The sequence below is a fragment of the Erinaceus europaeus genome, chromosome 1, assembly GCF_950295315.1.
Source record: "Erinaceus europaeus chromosome 1, mEriEur2.1, whole genome shotgun sequence".
Lineage (NCBI taxonomy): Eukaryota > Metazoa > Chordata > Mammalia > Eulipotyphla > Erinaceidae > Erinaceus > Erinaceus europaeus.
In genome coordinates, this window is record NC_080162.1 from 64,262,304 (window position 1) to 64,280,151 (window position 17,848).

Sequence of the window (17,848 nt, forward strand, 5' to 3'; positions counted from 1 at the left end):
CTTTGGGTGTGCATATCCTGAATGTCAAAGTCCACATGGGGTGCTGCATAGGATAAGAGCCCTACCTTTTGGGTGGCAGGAAGCAGTGAGGGCTATTACTGTCTAGGGTGGAGCAACTCTCTAAGAGTGAAGGTACATGGATCAGCTAAGACTCCTGAGCAGAAGTGACACCACCAGAGCACAGATCTTGATAAGAGGGTGACCACACACAGTGGAAGAAGAGAGATGGAGTGAAAGCAGCATGTGCAAAGGCCCAGAGGCAGACAACATGACATTCTGAGGGTCTAGGGTAGCTAATTACAACTGATAAATGACCACACCGCCACCTGTGACCAATAACTTTCCTTCTCCAGAAGCCTCTAAAGGAGAAGGACTCCTTCTGAACTCAGCTTCAACTAATCTAGCTGGAAGGCTACTTAAGTCATTAAGAACTGGGTAGTTGGTTTCCTTAGAATTCTCTGGGGTTATAGACCAGCCTGGGAGATAGGGCACATGTGCAGATGTATCCATAAGTAGGGGGAAATAGTCTACAGTGACTCAGTAAGTGCAACAAGCAGGTAGAAACACCTAAAAAAGATACCATAATGTACTTAATCAAATATTTTCTACTTAAAACTAGATACTCTCCTCAACTATTCCCTATTTCACTTCCCTCAATCACTCTATGTCCAACTGTATCAGATAAAGTAAAGACTTCAAAAGCTGGATAAGGACAAGAGACCTGTACACTTTAATGATGGCCCTTTTGGTCACTTACCAGGCCACCTCATCATCGAAGGCCCTGGTCAGGTAATCCTGGTATTCCCACAGAGATATGATGGGCCTAGACCTGTAATAAATCCTTCTATCCACCATCACTGGTCATCTCCATCAGGAACAGCATCATAAACCCTCTTGTGAACCTCTGCAGGATATTTCCCTCAATGTAGAATAACCATGGTAGAAATTGCCCCACTCTTTGAAAGGAGGCTGGGTCAACATACTCTTTCACTCAAGGAAGAATGGTCCTGAAATGAGTACAGCCTAGAATGTTTCTAGCCATGACTGTTGCATGTGAGCTCAGACTGACAGGGATGCAGAGGTTACATAGGCTCCTGTGCTAAATATGAATAGATATGGGGCCTGGGTCAGATCAATGAAGTTTACAGTATTTATATACTTTTCCCATATTCATTCCTTCTGCCTTGATACAGCTTTCTAGTCCTATTCCCAACTCTGACACCATCTTCCCAGACCGTAACTCCCAGCCTACCTGGATTTTAGCATTTAAATTTTGACTGCATCTAGCAGTCAACCCCTCTTATCCTAGGGTTTTGTCAATGTCTCCCTTTTATAAATAAAAAAAAATGTAAAAAAAAAATAGCAAAGTCATGAGACCCTTGGAATATACCTAAAATAGACTTATCTCCTTCCAACATTGAAGACCCCAAATTTCATCTGTTATATTTTTTTAATTAGTTTTTTTAAATATTTATTTTATTTATTTATTCCCTTTTGTTGCCCTTGTTGTTTTATTGTTGTAGTTATTATTGTTGTTGTCGTTGTTGGATAGGACAGAGAGAAATGGAGAGAGGAGGGGAAGACAGAGAGGAGGAGAGAAAGATAGACACCTGCAGACCTGCTTCACTGCCTGTGAAGCGACTCCCCTGCAGGTGGGGAGCCGGGTTCGAACCGAGATCCTTATGCCGGTCCTTGTGCTTTGTGTCACCTGCGCTTAACCCGCTGCGCTACAGCCCGACTCCCCATCTGCTATATTTTTTTCCTTTAGGCTCCTCATTATAAAATAAATTGTTCTGCTTTATATCTCAATGCTTTTCAGCTACCAAGTTGCAGATGCTACCATGGTGCCAACCTGACTTCCTTAGACAGAGGACCTCACCAATGTGTCCTGGAACCCCACCTTCCCAGAGCTCTACGCCACTAGGGAAGGACAGAAATGGGCTGGAGGTACGGATCAACCTGGCAACATCCATGTCCAGTGGAGAAGCAATTACAGAAGCCAAACCTCCCACCTTCTGTACCCCATCTTTGGTCCATATATCCACAGAGATAAAGAATAGGGAAACTTCCAATGAAGAGGAGGGGATATGAAACTCTTGGTGGTGGGAACTGTATGGAATTGTATCCCTCTTCTCCCACAATCCTGTCAATCATTATTAAATCACTAACTAAAAAAAGAAGAAGAAGAAGAAGAAGGAGAAGGAGAAGGAGAAGGAGAAGGAGAAGGAGAAGGAGAAGGAGAAGGAGAAGGAGAAGAAGAAGAAGGGGAAAAAGAATTCTCTGGGTTGGCTAGATTGCTTTGTACTTGAACCTAGGTCTGAAACTGTTTACTACTACCATTCCTCACCAGGCCATTTTTAAGTTGGTTTTCAAACCACAGATGGAATTTGCTCCACTGCTGGAATGCATCTACAATCAATCAAACACATATCTTGCCACATAATACTTAGACAGTAGTGAATCTATAAGCAGGTTGATCTGAGTGAAGAAGCTAACCTCTATCAACTGACTACCCTGTGTACCCTGCAACCCTCTATTAAGGAGGGGGTCCTATTGGGAATAGTGGGAAGGGCACTATTGCCAGAGTTATCCCTGAATGAGCCTTGGGATAAGTCATATGATTCAGAGTGATAGCTAGTTGCTGGGACGGCTAACCAGCAGGGTGTACATGGTGCCTGTGGACCACCAAAATCCAAGATTGGATGGGTGACTGGGTTTCCTGAAATTTGTTGTCAACCAAAGTCAATGGTCCGGCAAGTCACTTGGTCCACTAAGAATCATGAATCAGATGTCAGCTTAGTAGGAAGTCTGTCAGTGATTCAAAGACAACTTTGGCTTATTAGTTAATGAATTATGTCCATGACGCCAAATAAGATGGAGAACATATTGATGTCCTAGTTAAACTGTATGTTAAGAGTTGAATTATGTCTCTCCAGAATTCCTGTTGAGGTTCTATAACCCTTAGAAATTTAGACTGTGAGTATACTTGGATATTAAATACTTAAAAAAAAATAACTTAGCTGGGGGCCAGCTGGTGGCACACCTGGTTGAGTGCACATGTTACAGTGCGCAAGGACCCAGCTTCGAGCCCCTGGCCTCCACCTGCAGGGGGAAAGCTTCACAAGTGGTGAAGCAGTGTTGCAGGTGTCTTTCTGTCTCTCTCCCTCTCTATCACCCCTTCCCTCTCAATTTCTGACTGTCTCTATCCAGCAAATAAAGATTTAAATTTTTTTTTAATTAAAAAAAAAGTAACTTAGATAAAATGAGGTCACTAGGATGGGTCCTAACTCAGTAAGATTGATGTTCAAATAAGAGGAAACTAGAATAAGTATGACAATACATGTGATGATACAAAGAGAAGACAACTTACAGCAGGAGAATAGAGGTCTACGAAGAAACCAATAACCTGATCTTGGACTTAGAGCTTCCAGAACTGTGAGAATGTTAATGTGTCAATTTGTGATATTTTGCCCTGGTAGCCCTAACAAACTAATAATATTTATACTAGAGAAGAAAATTAGACTGGTGAACAGGGTCTAACTTGAGCTACCTTCAAGGAAAGTCACAGCTTCTCATCTAGTCCTGAGGTTTAAGTTAGTTCTCAGACTCATCTCTTCAAATAGAGACATGGCAATTCTCTATACAGTCTACAAAGTTTGAACTTTGAGCCTGCTGCTGTTTACTGGGTGCCTGCATGAAGAGCAAAGGAAAATAACTGACTTTCTGAGGATGACCAGACATGGGCTCTGGCACAAGTTTGGTTGGTAGAGTTCCTGGCTACCATTGTGATTCCTCAATAGGTGATAAATAAAAATTTGGTTTTGATTCATCTCACAAAAGACCCAGCAAATCTGTGAAAATCCTTAGTTACCTTCTCAAAGTATGAAATTTGGATAGTTTTATTCTATAATCAATAGAATCTATACTTGGACATGTGTCTTGGAGTGAATGATATTATAGTAATAAAAGGTCAGTAGTTTCTTCCCCATCAAAACTATAAAATACAAGCAACATGAGTGACCCATAGTAGATCAGTGAGACTGTCACCATAAAAAAAAACAAACTGAAATAGTCCAAATTGTTTTTCCATGTAATTTTCTTTTTTTTTTTTATCACAAAAGTAATTCAAGTTCATTTTAGAAAATGTGATTTAGAGAGAACAAAAAAATAACACCATCTTCCTGTCATCTTAAGGCAACTACTTAAATTGGGAAATTGGAGTCATTTTGCACAAACAGTATTGTCATCTAATTTTTTTTTTGCATCTTTCTTTTCTTTCTTCTTTCCTTCTTTTTTACTAGGGGGATTAATGTTTTACAATCCACAGTAAAATACAGTAGTTGGTACATGTGTAATATTTCTCAGTTTTCAGTATAATATTATAACACCCCACCTAGGTTTTCTATCGTATTTTCTTATTTAACCTGCCTCTTTAGCATAAGTAGAAGACAAATGAGTCTTGAAGAATGATAGATCAACTTGGGTTTAATTGGGCAAAGACTTTTTCTTTTCTTTCTTTCTTTTCTTTTTTTTTTTTGTTTTTGTTTTATTTTGTTAATGTGCTGAGGCCAGTATTATATTACCTTACATTCCCATCCATTGTACATGCATGATACCACTGCTGAGTAGTCTTCCTGGGCCAATTTTTCAATCTTTACTTTAGAAGAGAGGAAATGAGAGAGAAGGAAAGACATAGTGAAGGGGAGAGGGAGAGGGAGAGGGAAAGGGGGAGGGGGAAGAAGAAGGGGAAAAGGAAAGGGGAAAGGGAAGAGATGAGGGAGGGAGGGGGGAAAGGAGAGAGAGAGAGAGAGGGGAGTGATACAGCAGCCCTGCTCCAAAATCCATGAACTTCTCTCCATTGCTGCTCTATGTGCTTCCAAGTGGCTCCAAGGTTCAAACTCAAAGACTAGCTCCTAGGCAAGAATTCTTCTGGAGGTGGTTTCTCAACTGGAGCATCAAGCATTAGCAATATAACAGTTTTTTTTTTAATCTACATCAGGGAATAGCTACACAGTTTCACTGTTATGTCTCACACTCTGTTAACATTCTGTTTAAGTAAAACCATTAGTGAAGAGAAGCTTAACTATCTCATTGTAAGTTATTATTCTGGTCTGTTATAATGAAGGAATTATGGTGGTGGGAATTACAGAGCAGGAGGTGGCCTGTGTTCTAGAATTTCAGATGGTAATAGATGAAATCTATGAAAATACAGTTTCTGGGAGTCGGGCGGTAGCACAGCTGGTTAAGTGCAGGTGGTGCCAAGAGCAAGGACTGGCGTGAGGATCCTGATTCAGGCCCCCCGGTTCCCCACCTGTAAGGGAGTCGATTCACAGGTGGTGAAGCAGGTCTGCAGGTGTCTGTCATTCTCTCCCCCTCTTTGTCTTCCCCTCCTCTCCCATTTCTCTCTGTCCTATCCAACAATGACCACATCAACAACAACAACAATAACTACAATAATAAAAAACAACAAGCACAACAAAAAGGAAATAAATAAATATTTAAAAAAAAAGAAAATACAATTTCTGAATCCAGTAGTATGGAACGTGGAAAATTGATAATTAAAAAGAAAATTCAAGTTTTAGGAAATAAGCACAGACATGGATATACCCATGGATGTTTGTGTCTTTCTCTGACTTATATAAATGTCCTGAGAGAGTGACACCTTAAACTACCAGTTGACAAAATAAAACTAGTTCCTGGTAAGTCAATAGAACTACCTAAAAGAATGGTAGCAGCAAGAAATAAATGCCTGCAACAATATACCTTAATTTAGGATGGAGATGGGAAATATGTCCAGTACTGAACACTGAACAGTATATTTTGGGTTCATTTGGCCTGAAAATAGAGATATTCTGGTAAGTGAATGAATCTGTTTATCAATCTATCTCTTGGAAGAAATTCAGGGTTATGTAACCCAAATAAATATTTTTTAGGGCTGGGGAAGAGATTTGATAGTACCGCATAATGGTTTGCCTGCACAAAGACACAGGTTCAGTCCCCAACATCACATAAGCTAGAGCTAAGCAGTGCTCTGTTAAAAATAAAAAAATTAAAAATTTTCAATTTAAATAATTTAATAAAATATAAAAATTTAATAAAAATAAATTATTTTCAGATCCATTTACTTTTTCCTACTAACTAAACCATTAAGTTCTTTCAACTAGACAAGATGACCTGCCCTGTGGATGTTAGCTAGTCTCTTTGCTCAGCTACTAAGTCAATTAATCAAGATTCATAAGCCATGGGGCCATGATAGTAAAGAACAGTACACCTGGGCTCAATAAAATGAGCTTAGCTTCAACAAGGCTGAGACCCATATTATCAGCTGCAACAACAATAAATCTGAGCCTTTCCACCAACTAAAATATCAGAGAGACAGGGAAGTAGAGGTGGACATATTAGCTTTCTTTCACCATAGGTGGGGCAATAACTATACTCACTGGGATGGACCCTTCTTCCAAATATGGGTACAAACTCTATGTTTGTCATGTTTCTGCTAGCCATATCACCTATGGTCTTAATGAACCCTCATTCACTAATCATTACCATCTAAATGTTGAGACAACCAACTCCATTTGCAAAACAAAGTAATGGGGGCTCAGAAAATTCAATACTAATTCCAAGCAATCAAGCAAAGTTTAAGCATAGCTGAAAATACACAATGGTGTAGAGGTGTACTGAAAATTCAATGACAGAAACTATAACCAGAAAAAGCCATGTGTTCCCCTGGCCAAAAAAGATGGTACTTAGAACCAGGAAGTGGAAGCAGGAAGTGACCATCTCAGCAAAGGTCTGCTTTCCATCCCCAGGACTTTGCTTCTTTGGTGATTAAAGGAAGACCAGAACAGAGAGGATAACAATGAATCAGGCTGAAAGTTCAAAGTGCACTGTAGCTATTCTAGACTCTTTATGCCACTAGATAAACAGAACAAAATTTTGGCTAGTCAGACTGGCAAAAATTAGAAACACTGGTAACACCCAATATTGGCAAAACTAAAGAGGAAACTGTTGGTGAGGTATAAGTGATAGGGATACCTTCGGTTTTTCTTACAATACTTTTGTGGAGTGTATTGAAATAACATTTCAGATGACTTCAATAGATGAGATTATTGGCAAATGTCTATGCTATGCTGTTTATAGATTGAGTTTGTGAATATTTATTTTTATGGTTTACAGTATACTCTTTTTTTTTTCACCACTTCTATTGACAATGTCCCCATCTCCACCCTCATAGATAAGCACTATAGTTCTCCCAGGCTTAGATATAGGTTGGCATTTTTTTCACGTTTGTATGTTCAGTTTTCTATATTCTGAATATAAGTGAAACCATTCTGTTGTTGCCTTTCACCTCCTTACTTGTTTTATTAAGCATAATTTATTTCTCTAATTCCATCCACTTTATTCCAAAGAACACAATATCATCTTTTTTTATTGCTGAATAATACTCAGTTGAGTGAGTATATGTCCCATAACTTTTTTATTTAGTCATTTGTTGAAGGGCATTTTGGTTGTTTCCAAGTTTTTGCTTTTGTAAATATAACTTCTTTGAACATGGGGGTGCAGATATCCTTTCAAATCACTGTTCTATCTTTTGGGTATGTGCCTAGTAGCAGAATTGCTGGATCATAAGGTATTTCCATTTGTATTGTTTAAGGATCCTCTACACTGTTCTCCAGTGAATCAACTTGCATTCCCACCAGTAGTGTAGTAGAGTTCCTCTCTCTCTACATCCTCTCCAACACTTATCCTCTCCTGTTTTATTGGTGGAGCAGCCCATTCTCACTGGTATGAGATGGAATCTCAGTGTGGTTTTAATGGGCATTTCTCTAATGTTGAGTGAATTGGAGCATTTCCACATGTCTGTGAGCCATACGCATCTCTTGCTTAGAGAATAGCCTATTCATATTGTCTGCCCATTTTTCTATTGGGTTGTTCTTTTTCTTTTTGTTAAGCTGTACGAGTTCTTCATAGATGTTTATATCAACCAGTGTGCAAATGTCCTTTCCCATTTGCTGGATTTCCTGTCTATCCTTATGGAATTTTCTTTTGATGTGTAGAAGCTTTTTAATTTGATATAGTCCCATTTGTTCATTTTTGGCTTTGTTTCTCTTGCCCATAAGGTGGCGTCTCCAAATATATCTTTAACGTTAAAGTCCTGAAATGTTTCACCAATGTATTCTTCTATAAATTTTACAATATCATGTCTAATATCCAGATCTTTGATACATTTTGAGTTAATTTTGGTGCATGGTGTTAAGTGGTGGTCTATTTTCATTTTTCTTCATGTGGCTGTCCAATAATACTTTTTATATTATTTTATTTTACATAATTAAGGAAATGGCTTTCCAGCCATTTATGCAATTTTTATAAAGAAGACTAAGATGTAGACTAGGGAGATGGCTTAGTGGTTTTGCCTGAGGCACCAAAGGTTCCAGGTTTAATCCCTAGCCCCACTAGAAACCAGAGTTTAGTAGTCTGCACTCTACCAGGTGCTCCATCATCGAGCCCCCTCCCATTTTTTTTTAACCTTGGGCCCAAAATCATTCTCCCTATCTGAGAGAAAGGCTAGGAAAATGAATATTTAGTTTTCTGCACTCAGTAAGTGAGGAAGGTACAGGATGGATTTGCTGAGACTCAACAGCTATGCCACCAGAAATGGAAGTCTTGGCACTCTCTCCCCTCCTTTTCCTTTTGTATCTATTAGAAATCGAGACTAGGAGGAGAGAGGATCCACTATGGAGGATGAGTGCCTTGCCAGATGTGTGATCCAGGTTTAAGCCCCAGCACTATATGGGAAGTGCTATACCAGCTCTGGTGCTGGTGCAATATGGTTTTGTCTCTCCATTTTTCTTTTTTTATCTAAACAAAAAGCAGGCTGAAGTAGTAAAAAGGCACAGGAGTGTTGTAATTAAAATAAAAGGAAAGGGAAGGCACTAGGAAGGATTGGGGGGAGGGGAGAAAGGGGTGGGGAAGAGAAGGTGAAACTAGTCAGTTCAGCATACAAGTTCCTGAGACTTTTCATAAAAATGTATACTACTAAGCAAAAGCAAACACACAAAAACCAGGAAGAATTGTCAAATACAATATTGTTTGTTCAGAAAATTTCATTTGAAATTGAGAATCTCCTTTTGTGTAAAATTATTCTGGCTGTCCACTTATTAGCTGTGTCTGGGTGAATACTTTGGATTCAGTATGCCTTGGGGTAGGGTGATGGAGTACAACTGTGTTTCTATAGATGTGTTTGTTGCATGAACAAATTCAAGTTCACAGCAGTTCAGCACTGTCCTTGGAGGATTAGTATGGGGTTGACTATTTTTGTGTCACAAACAGTGCAATGAAATTCCCACTTAAAGGATGGGGGGCAGGGGAGGGGAGGGAGGTGAAGGAAGGGTAGGGTAGGGTAGGGTAGGGTAGGGTAGGGTAGGGGAGAGGAGAGGAGAGGAGAGGAGAGGAGAGGAGAGGAGAGGAGAGGAGAGGAGAGGAGAGGAGAGGAGAGGAGAGGAGAGGAGAGGAGAGGAGAGGAGAGGAGAGGAGAGAGGAGGAAGCCAGCCCTCCTCCCAGCACGGATAAAGTGGAAAGTAACTATGCTGGGAGTCAAGAGAGCTGGGTCAAGTTCTGCCACTTGTCACCTTATTACTCTCTTTCACTCAATTTATCACTAAATTTGTGGATCTAACACTGAGCCAAATATAGGGGCAAGAGCTGAGGAGGCCTACAGTTGGGAGGATAAGAGTGGAAAGTACCAAATAAAATAATTTTTGTCCTCAACAAGTTTAGCTTCTATGTGCTCCCTTAATTTTGCAGAGCCTTAGCTTTTTCACCTCAGTGTTTTAGGGAACAGGGAGGAATATGTTTTTAATGTTTTGGGACAGATAATAATACCTTCTTCTACAGGGCCAGTATGGCATTCCTGGTCTTTGCCCATTAAATGCTAGTAGCTTCCACTACTGCTTCACCTTAATTATAAAAACCCATACAATTTGTACACATTGCCAAATGTATCCTGGGGCAAAATCACTCCCTGTTGAGAACCTCTGAAATAGGGTGACATATGGAAACATTTGTAAAATTCTAAAACCCCGTATCAAATCGTACTAGGTTATATTCATCTATAAGAATACTGTAAAAAAATACTTTATAGAAACAAGCTGGGATCATGGACCGACCTGCCAACATCCATGTCCAGTGGAAAAGCAATTATAAAAGCCAGACCTTCCACCTTCTGTACCCCATGATCCTGGGTCCAGACTCCCAGAGGGATAAAGAATAGGGAATCTGGAGACCAACTGGTGTTGCACCAGGTTAAGCGCACATAGTACAAAGCACAAGGACCAGTGCAAGGATCCTAGTTTGAGCCGCCAGCTCTCCACCTGCAGGGGCGAGGGGTGCTGTTTCACAAGTGGTGAAGCAGGTCTGCAGGTGTCTATCTTTCCTTCTCCCTTTCTATCTTCCCCTCCCCTCTCAATTTCTTTCTGTCCTACCCAATAAAAAAAAAATGTAAAAAAAAAAAAAAAAAAGGCCTCTAGGAGCAGTGGATTTGTAGTGTTGGTATTGAGTCCCAGGGATAACCCTGGAGGAAAAAAAAAAAAACAAGAACAGGAAAGCTTCCAATGGAGAGGATGGGATACAGAATTTTCGTAGTGGGAACTGTATGGAACTGTACCCCTCTTATTCTACATCTTATTGATCATTATTTAATCAATAAAAATTTGAAAAAATATTTTACAGAATTTAATTTTCCTTAAGAATGTTTTGTTTTCTATTTTTATGTATTTTGTCTATCATTAAAAACCCTTCCTACTTTCCAGCTATTTCTCTTTACCCAAACAAAGCACCTTCATTAGAACATATTTTTTAAATGTATCACTGTACTAACATGACAGAGTCAAGCATAATTGCTGTCTCTGCAAGGCCGAAATTTTATCCAAAATCAAAGTACTCTGTGCCTACCTTTTAAGGTCAATGGACTGGATCTTGTGAATTCTGTATTTGATTCTCTGTGGTGTTTACGATCTTCCAAGTACTCCTTAACTCTTAAATCAATGGTTTCTTTTAGAAGTAAACAGACTTCCTAAAATAAATTAAATACAACTTTCAAATTCAGTGAAATGCAAAAGTCAACACTGTTCATATTAGAAAACCAACAATCAACTTTTCTTTGTGTTTACTTTATCAATAGCTACAAATGCTGAAAGGAATGTTATATGTTTTCACAGATAGCACCATGGATTTAACTTTGCTACTGAGGCTTTTCTGAAACTACCATGCTGGATCACTTTGTCATCTGAGAAATTTATTTAGTTTCCCTCTGCTTCAGATTCATATTCACACACACACACACACACACACACACACACACACACACACACACACACACACACACACGAAGGGTGGGGGGAGAACAAACTAGAGCATCACTCTAGTACATGTGATGCCAGGGCTCAAATTTGAGAACTCATGCTTAACCCACTGTGACACTCACTGAGTTGCCAATTTCTCATTTTTAACAACAGTTAAAATTCAGTTAAAAATTAAGGCAGAAAAGTTGATGAGAACAGGTTTTTTAAAAAAATTCGAAATGTTCTGTATAAATATTAACAAGTTATGCTGTAAGAAACACAGAGAAATCAGAGAGAATCACCACTGGCTAGTGACAAGGGTCCCATTACAGAAGCTACTCTGGTCAAATGGGACTGGGTGAAAGGAGGAACAGGTGATATTCAGAGGGAACCCTAACTCTCATCAGTCAATCGAAGGCAGGCTCCCATTGTTTCAGTGAACTTGCCAGCTGGGCTTACAAGGTACAATGTTACCAGCTTTTTTTCTAAGAGGAAGATCTTGTTCAACAGTAATTTTAATATTAAAAACGCAGTTATTCAAACATTAAAAACTCTCCAATTTTCAAAGCTGGTTCAAAACCTTTTTTTAATTTTATTTATAAAAAGGAAACATTGACAAAACCATAGGATAAGAGGGGTACAAATCCATACAATTCCACCATTAGAACTCCGCATCCTATCCCCTCCCCTGATAGCTTTCCTATTCTTTAACCCTCTGGGAATAAGGACCCAAGGTCATTGTGGGATACAGAAGGTGGAAGGTCTGGCTTCTGTAGTTGCTACCCTGATGAACATGGGCGTTGACAGGTTGATCCATACTCCCAGCCTGCCTCTCTCTTTCCCTAGTGGGGTGGGGTTCTGGGAAATCAGAGCTCCAGGACACAATGGTGGGGTTGTCTTTCCAGGGAAGTCTGGGTGGCATCATGCTAGCATCTGGAACCTGGTGGCTGACAAGAGAGTTAATATACAAAGCCAATCAAACTGTTGACCAATCAAGAATCTAAAGGCTAGAATAGTGCAGATGAAGAGTTGGGGGACCCTCCATTTTGTAGATAGATAGTAGGCCTATTTTAGTTATATTCCAAAGGGTCTGTAGCTATACTAGTCCCCACCCCCCCAACCCCAGCCTGAAATCTGATATGCAGGTGGATCCAAGTTATTATCTAGGGAGATGATGTCATGGCTGAAAAAAAGGACCAAAAAGCTGGATCAGGGAAGAGAGTAGCCCCCAAATATGGGAAAGGGGTATAAATATTGTTGGCTGTAAACCCCATCAATTTGATGTGATCTGGGGCTCATAGTCAGCTTAGGAGCCTATGTGACCTCTGCATCCCTGTAGATCTGAGCTCACATTCTGTGGTCATGAGTAGGAACATTCCAGGCTGCCCCAATATCTACCCATCTTCCTCAGGTGTAGCATAGAGTATGTTGTCCATCCTCCCTTAGGAGGATGGAAAATTCTCTACCATTGTTGATCCAAGTTGAGGGCAAGGTCCTATGGGGGCTCACAAAGGGGTCTATTTTATTGTTCCTGAAAGAGATGACTGGTAACAATGGAGAGAGGGATTTATTTGAGGTCTAGGCCCATCATGTCTGTTTGGGAATCTCAGGACTCCCCGAATAGGGCCCCAGCTAATGGGGTGGCCTGATAGTGACTAAAGAGTCAGCATTAAAGTATGCCAGTCTCTTGTCCTTATTCAGCTTTTGCAGTCTTTGCTTTGATAAGGTTAGCTTTGGAGTGAGCTCCTTTCTCATAGGATTCTCTAATTCCATTGCAGGTGGTTCGTTTCCTAGCAAAGTCCCAAAACCTAGATATAGACCAGGTCCCATGAGATAGAGCCTATAAATTAGAGCAAATATACACTTGAAAGCAAGAGCATACAATAGTCTGCAGTGAGTCAGTATAAAGTTCAAAACCTTTTTAAATGTGAACACAATCATCCACTATTCTTCCCCACCCACCCCCCTCAGGTTTATAGATCTGTTGAGATAGGAAAAGCACTGAGTAATGGATTGAACAGAGCGTTGGAAATCAGTGATCTAACTCTGTTTCATGTCCTTGTTGGTGATACTGGATGTGTGCATTTTATTTTTGCGAAAATTTCACTATAGTCTATAAATAATAGTGAAAATAATTTCTTTAAAGAAGATTGGTATTAGGTAACAGAAAGATGGCTTTAATTCAATTTCATATCATCAATAAATTTCTGGAGCTCTTGGCTTGTTTTAGAGCATTGTTATTAATTTTAAAATGTACTTATTTTAATGAGAAAGAGAGAGAGAGAGACCAAAGCACTGCTGAGAGAGACCAGAGCACTGCTTAGCTCTGGTTTGTAGTAGTGCTAGAGACTGAACCAAGGGCCTCAGAGCCTCAGGTATGAAAGTCTTTTGTATAACAATTATGCTATCTCCTCAGGCTTGCATCACTGTTATTTAAGAAAAAGCAAGGGCAGGGGGCATAGCTCAGAGTAGAGAGTAAACTGGTATAAATGAGGTTCCAAGTTCAATTCCTGGAACCACATATGCCAGAGCTGATTGGTACTCTAGTTTTTGGTTAGTCTGTCTCTCAGAAAAATAAAAAAATTAGAAAAGAAAATAAAACTTTAACAATAAAATAGGAAGACACTGTTCATTTTCATTATACCACCAAAAAAATGGAACCTGATATATGGAATGGAAATATATAACAGAAAATTAAATTTAACTTAGATTAAGGACTGGCAGCGTATGGTCCAATTATTGCAGTTCAATTCCCAAAGGACACTGAAAGGCTCTAGAGTTGCTGAGGTCACCTCAAACCTGTTTCACTGGTTACTTAAACTGCCATCACAAGCTGATCTTTTAGAATCTTCATGAATTAAAATAAGGGCAGAGTTTTAAGTTGCTTCACAGGGGAAAGACAGTCAAACTTTTTTTTAATTACAAACACTTATATTCAACAAACGGTATGTAAAACTTGGTTTAACTCACAAATGTGAATTTCTAGATAAAATACAAACACTGGCCTCCTCTCTATCTCATTTTGCAGCTCAAAGACACAGTGTTTTGTGGGAACCAGCAGTATTCATTGACAGTGCAGTGTAGCATTGTTCACATAACATAAAAGCAGTCTTGCCACATACTGTTGTTTGACAATTAAAGAATTTTGCTTCACATGCAGGGTTCAACTATGACTAAGCTAGAAAATATGTGGAAGACATACATGGAAACAGGAATTATTAAAATTTGGTCATAAATGCCCTATAAGGTTACAACTAAAAATAGTATGACAAAAATAAAACAAAGGCCCATCCACATAGACTTTCTCCCTATAGTAACAGAGTTTTCCTCCCATGAGTTAGGCTTGACAAATGAAAGGTACATGTGCAGTGCACTCAAGATATTCTTTTAACTGATCACACCACACTTAGTGAGTAATGTTCTTCAAAACTAGAGTGACACAAAAAGAGACTAACTCCAGCTAAAATGGAAACACAGATGAGTTAACTAAATTTGCACGAGGAGTGAGAAAGAAAGCTACATAAAGCATCTCTAGGCTAATAGGGACTCATATATGCTTTCTCAGTTTTCCAAAGAGAATAGTTTTGAATTTAACTGAGTACAAAACCAACTCCTGCTGAACTCAAAAGGAACATATGTTTGATACATGAAATTAGTTCTTTTTCTCTAAAAAGGGACTGCATAATCTTAATAGTTAAAGTACAATCAAATTGATTGCTCATGAGATGCCAATCCTTAGAAAATTTAATAATAAAAATAATGGTGCTGGGCTGAGGAGATAGCATAATGGTTTTGCAAAGACTTTCATGCCTTTTCATGAGGTTCTAAGGCTTTGAAGTCCCAGGCTCAATCCTTAGCAATGCTATAAACCAGAGCTGAGCAGTGATCTGGTTTCTCCCACTCTGTTTCCTCTCCATATCTCTCTCATTAATAAATAAAGAAAAGGAAAGAAATGAAAACATTGAGACACTGATGACTGAATCAAGCCATCGTTTTGTTAACTAGCTTTTTTCTTACACACACACACACACATACACACACACACACACACACACACACACACACACACTCATTGCAGAGAATTTATTCAATGCAAATGGACGTATTTTAAAGGAATAACAGAGTAAAAGCAGGAAATGGACATCTTTACTTTGAGGGGAAACCTCAGCTTGCTGGCATGACCTTCCCTCTTACATCTGCCACTGCTGCAGAGCTCTGCAGGTCTAGTCGTGCACCAAGCATCTTTGCTAAGTCATGCCCTGTTGCCCAGACATAGGTACTAGGTGGAGCAGTGCAGCTGTGTGTGGCACCCTGGAAAAATCTAGCCTCCTGCTTTGGCTAAGAGGTGACTCACATACTTTGAGCTTTATTTTTAAAGCCTTCCAAATCAACTGACTCTTGGCAAATCTGACTGACTATCAACCAGAAAGGTCTAGGGCTGAGATAGCAAAGCTGAGAAAGAATGGAGGGAAATCTGGGTCTGGAAGGTTGATCCTAGAATGCTGCTAAAATAAGTCAAGTCACAGCCTTTTGGGGTGAAGTTCCTTTGGGTAAATATTCGTCACTTTGAGACAATCAGTGAACTGCTTTGAATCACAGGGACCCTTGCTGGTAAGCCATAGCTTGGAATTATATAGAGGTGAGTTGTAGAAGGAGATGCTGTCCTACTATGTCCAAGAAACAGTTCAAAATTCTTGGGGGTCCAGCATACTGGGTTAATCGCACATGGTGCAAAGGCAAGGACTGGCCTAAGGATCCCAGTTTGAGCTCCCGGCTCCCCACCTGCACTGGGGTCACTTTAAAAGTAGTGAAGCAGGTCTGTAGATGTCTATCTTTCTCTCCCCCTCTCTGTCTTCCCTCCTCCCTCGATTTCTCTCTGACCTATCCAACAACAAGGTCAGCAATAACAACAATACTAATAACCTCAATCAACGATAAAACAATAATGGCAACAAAGTGGGGAAAAACAGCCTCCAGAAGCAGTGGATTCAGACTGCAGGCACCGAATCCCAGCAATAACCCTGGAGGCAAAAGAAAAAAAGAGATGCTGTCCAAGAAACACTTAAAATTCTTTAAGAGACAAAGCCCACCATATAGAATCCTTCATTCTCCTAGCATCAGTCTATCTTTTGTAAAACTATGAAAACAAAGTGCACATACTAGTATTACCATCTGATTGAAGATAGGTTATCTTATAAATCTGGAAGGAATTTTTTTTTTCTAATAATATGTAAAATCTGACTTAAAATAGCTGTCACACAATAACCTGCATATCAGATTTCAGGCGCAGGGGAATAAAAAAAAAACTAATATAGCCACAGGTCCTTTGGAATATAACTAAAATATGCCTACTAGCTATCTACAAAATGGAGGGTCCCCCAACTCTTCATCTGCATTATTACAGCCTTTAGGTTCATGATTGGTCAACAATTTGTTTGGCTTTATATGTTAACTCTCTTGTCAGCCACCAGGTTCCAGATGCTAGCATGATGCTGACCAGACTTCCCTGGAAAGACAACCCCACCAATGTGTCCTGTCCTGGAGCTCTGATTTCCCAGAACCCCGTCCCACTAGGGAAAGAAGAGGCAGGCTGGGAGTAGGGATTAACCTGTCAATGCCCATGTTCAGCAGGGAAGCAACTACAGAAGCCAGACCTTCCACCTTCTGTATCCCACAATGACCTTGGGTCCATACTCCCAGAGGGTTAAAGAATAGGAAAGCTATCAGGGGAGGGGATAAGATGCGGAGTTCTAATGGTGGGAATTGTGTGGATTTGTACCCGTCTTATCCTATGGTTTTGTCAGTGTTTTCTTTTTATAAATAAAATAAAAATATATAGCTGTCATAGTAAAAATTCATTTGTGCATGTGCTATTTTTAGTTCCTACTTGCACTGTCTTTAATTAAATTTACTTTTATTTATATCTTCAGAAAGCTTTTGTGACAAAAGAATATACTGAAAGACACAGCTTTCCATAATAATTTGAAAAGTACCTAAAGGTCACTGCCTCACTTTCCTTGCTCATTAGCAAATAGGGATCTAGACAGGGAAGCAAAGTACCTAAGAGCTAGACTCACCTTCTACCACTGACACATCAGCAGTGGGGAATGACTGTGGAAACCTGGGAGCCAGGGGTGACTCACACAGTCTCTGCTTGAACCCCTTCATTTACAGATGGGGAAGCCTGATGCCCTAGGAAGTCAAGTTTTATGTTCCCAGTCAAACGGCTATTTGCTTTACTGACAGGCTACAGAGAGGTGGGGAACATGGTGAAACATCTCTGTACTTGTTGTCAAAGGCTCATGCTCATAAAAGGATGTATGAAGATAAAAGTACAGAGTATGAGGGTTCAGACAAGTGGGAAAGATCAGTCTGAGCTAAGCCCCACACCTGCTCCAGGTGCTCAGTCCATCCTTCACAACCAATCATATTAAAATCCCTCTAACTTGGAACAGTCAATTTGACGACTACTTCTCTTCCTCTTCCTCCTCCTTCTTCCATTCTCTCTC

At 39.8% G+C, this 17,848-nt stretch overlaps 1 protein-coding gene across 1 annotated transcript in view; it reads right to left on the minus strand.

Annotated features, from left to right (window-relative positions):
- The window catches only part of SLX4IP (SLX4 interacting protein), a 135,061-nt gene that overhangs the window by 66,895 nt on the left and 50,318 nt on the right, over positions 1 to 17,848 (minus strand). The window contains 3 exon segments of the mRNA XM_060186534.1: positions 3,254 to 3,271; positions 3,392 to 3,406; positions 10,951 to 11,071. Coding sequence (XP_060042517.1) covers positions 3,254 to 3,271; positions 3,392 to 3,406; positions 10,951 to 11,071 — 154 coding nt within the window.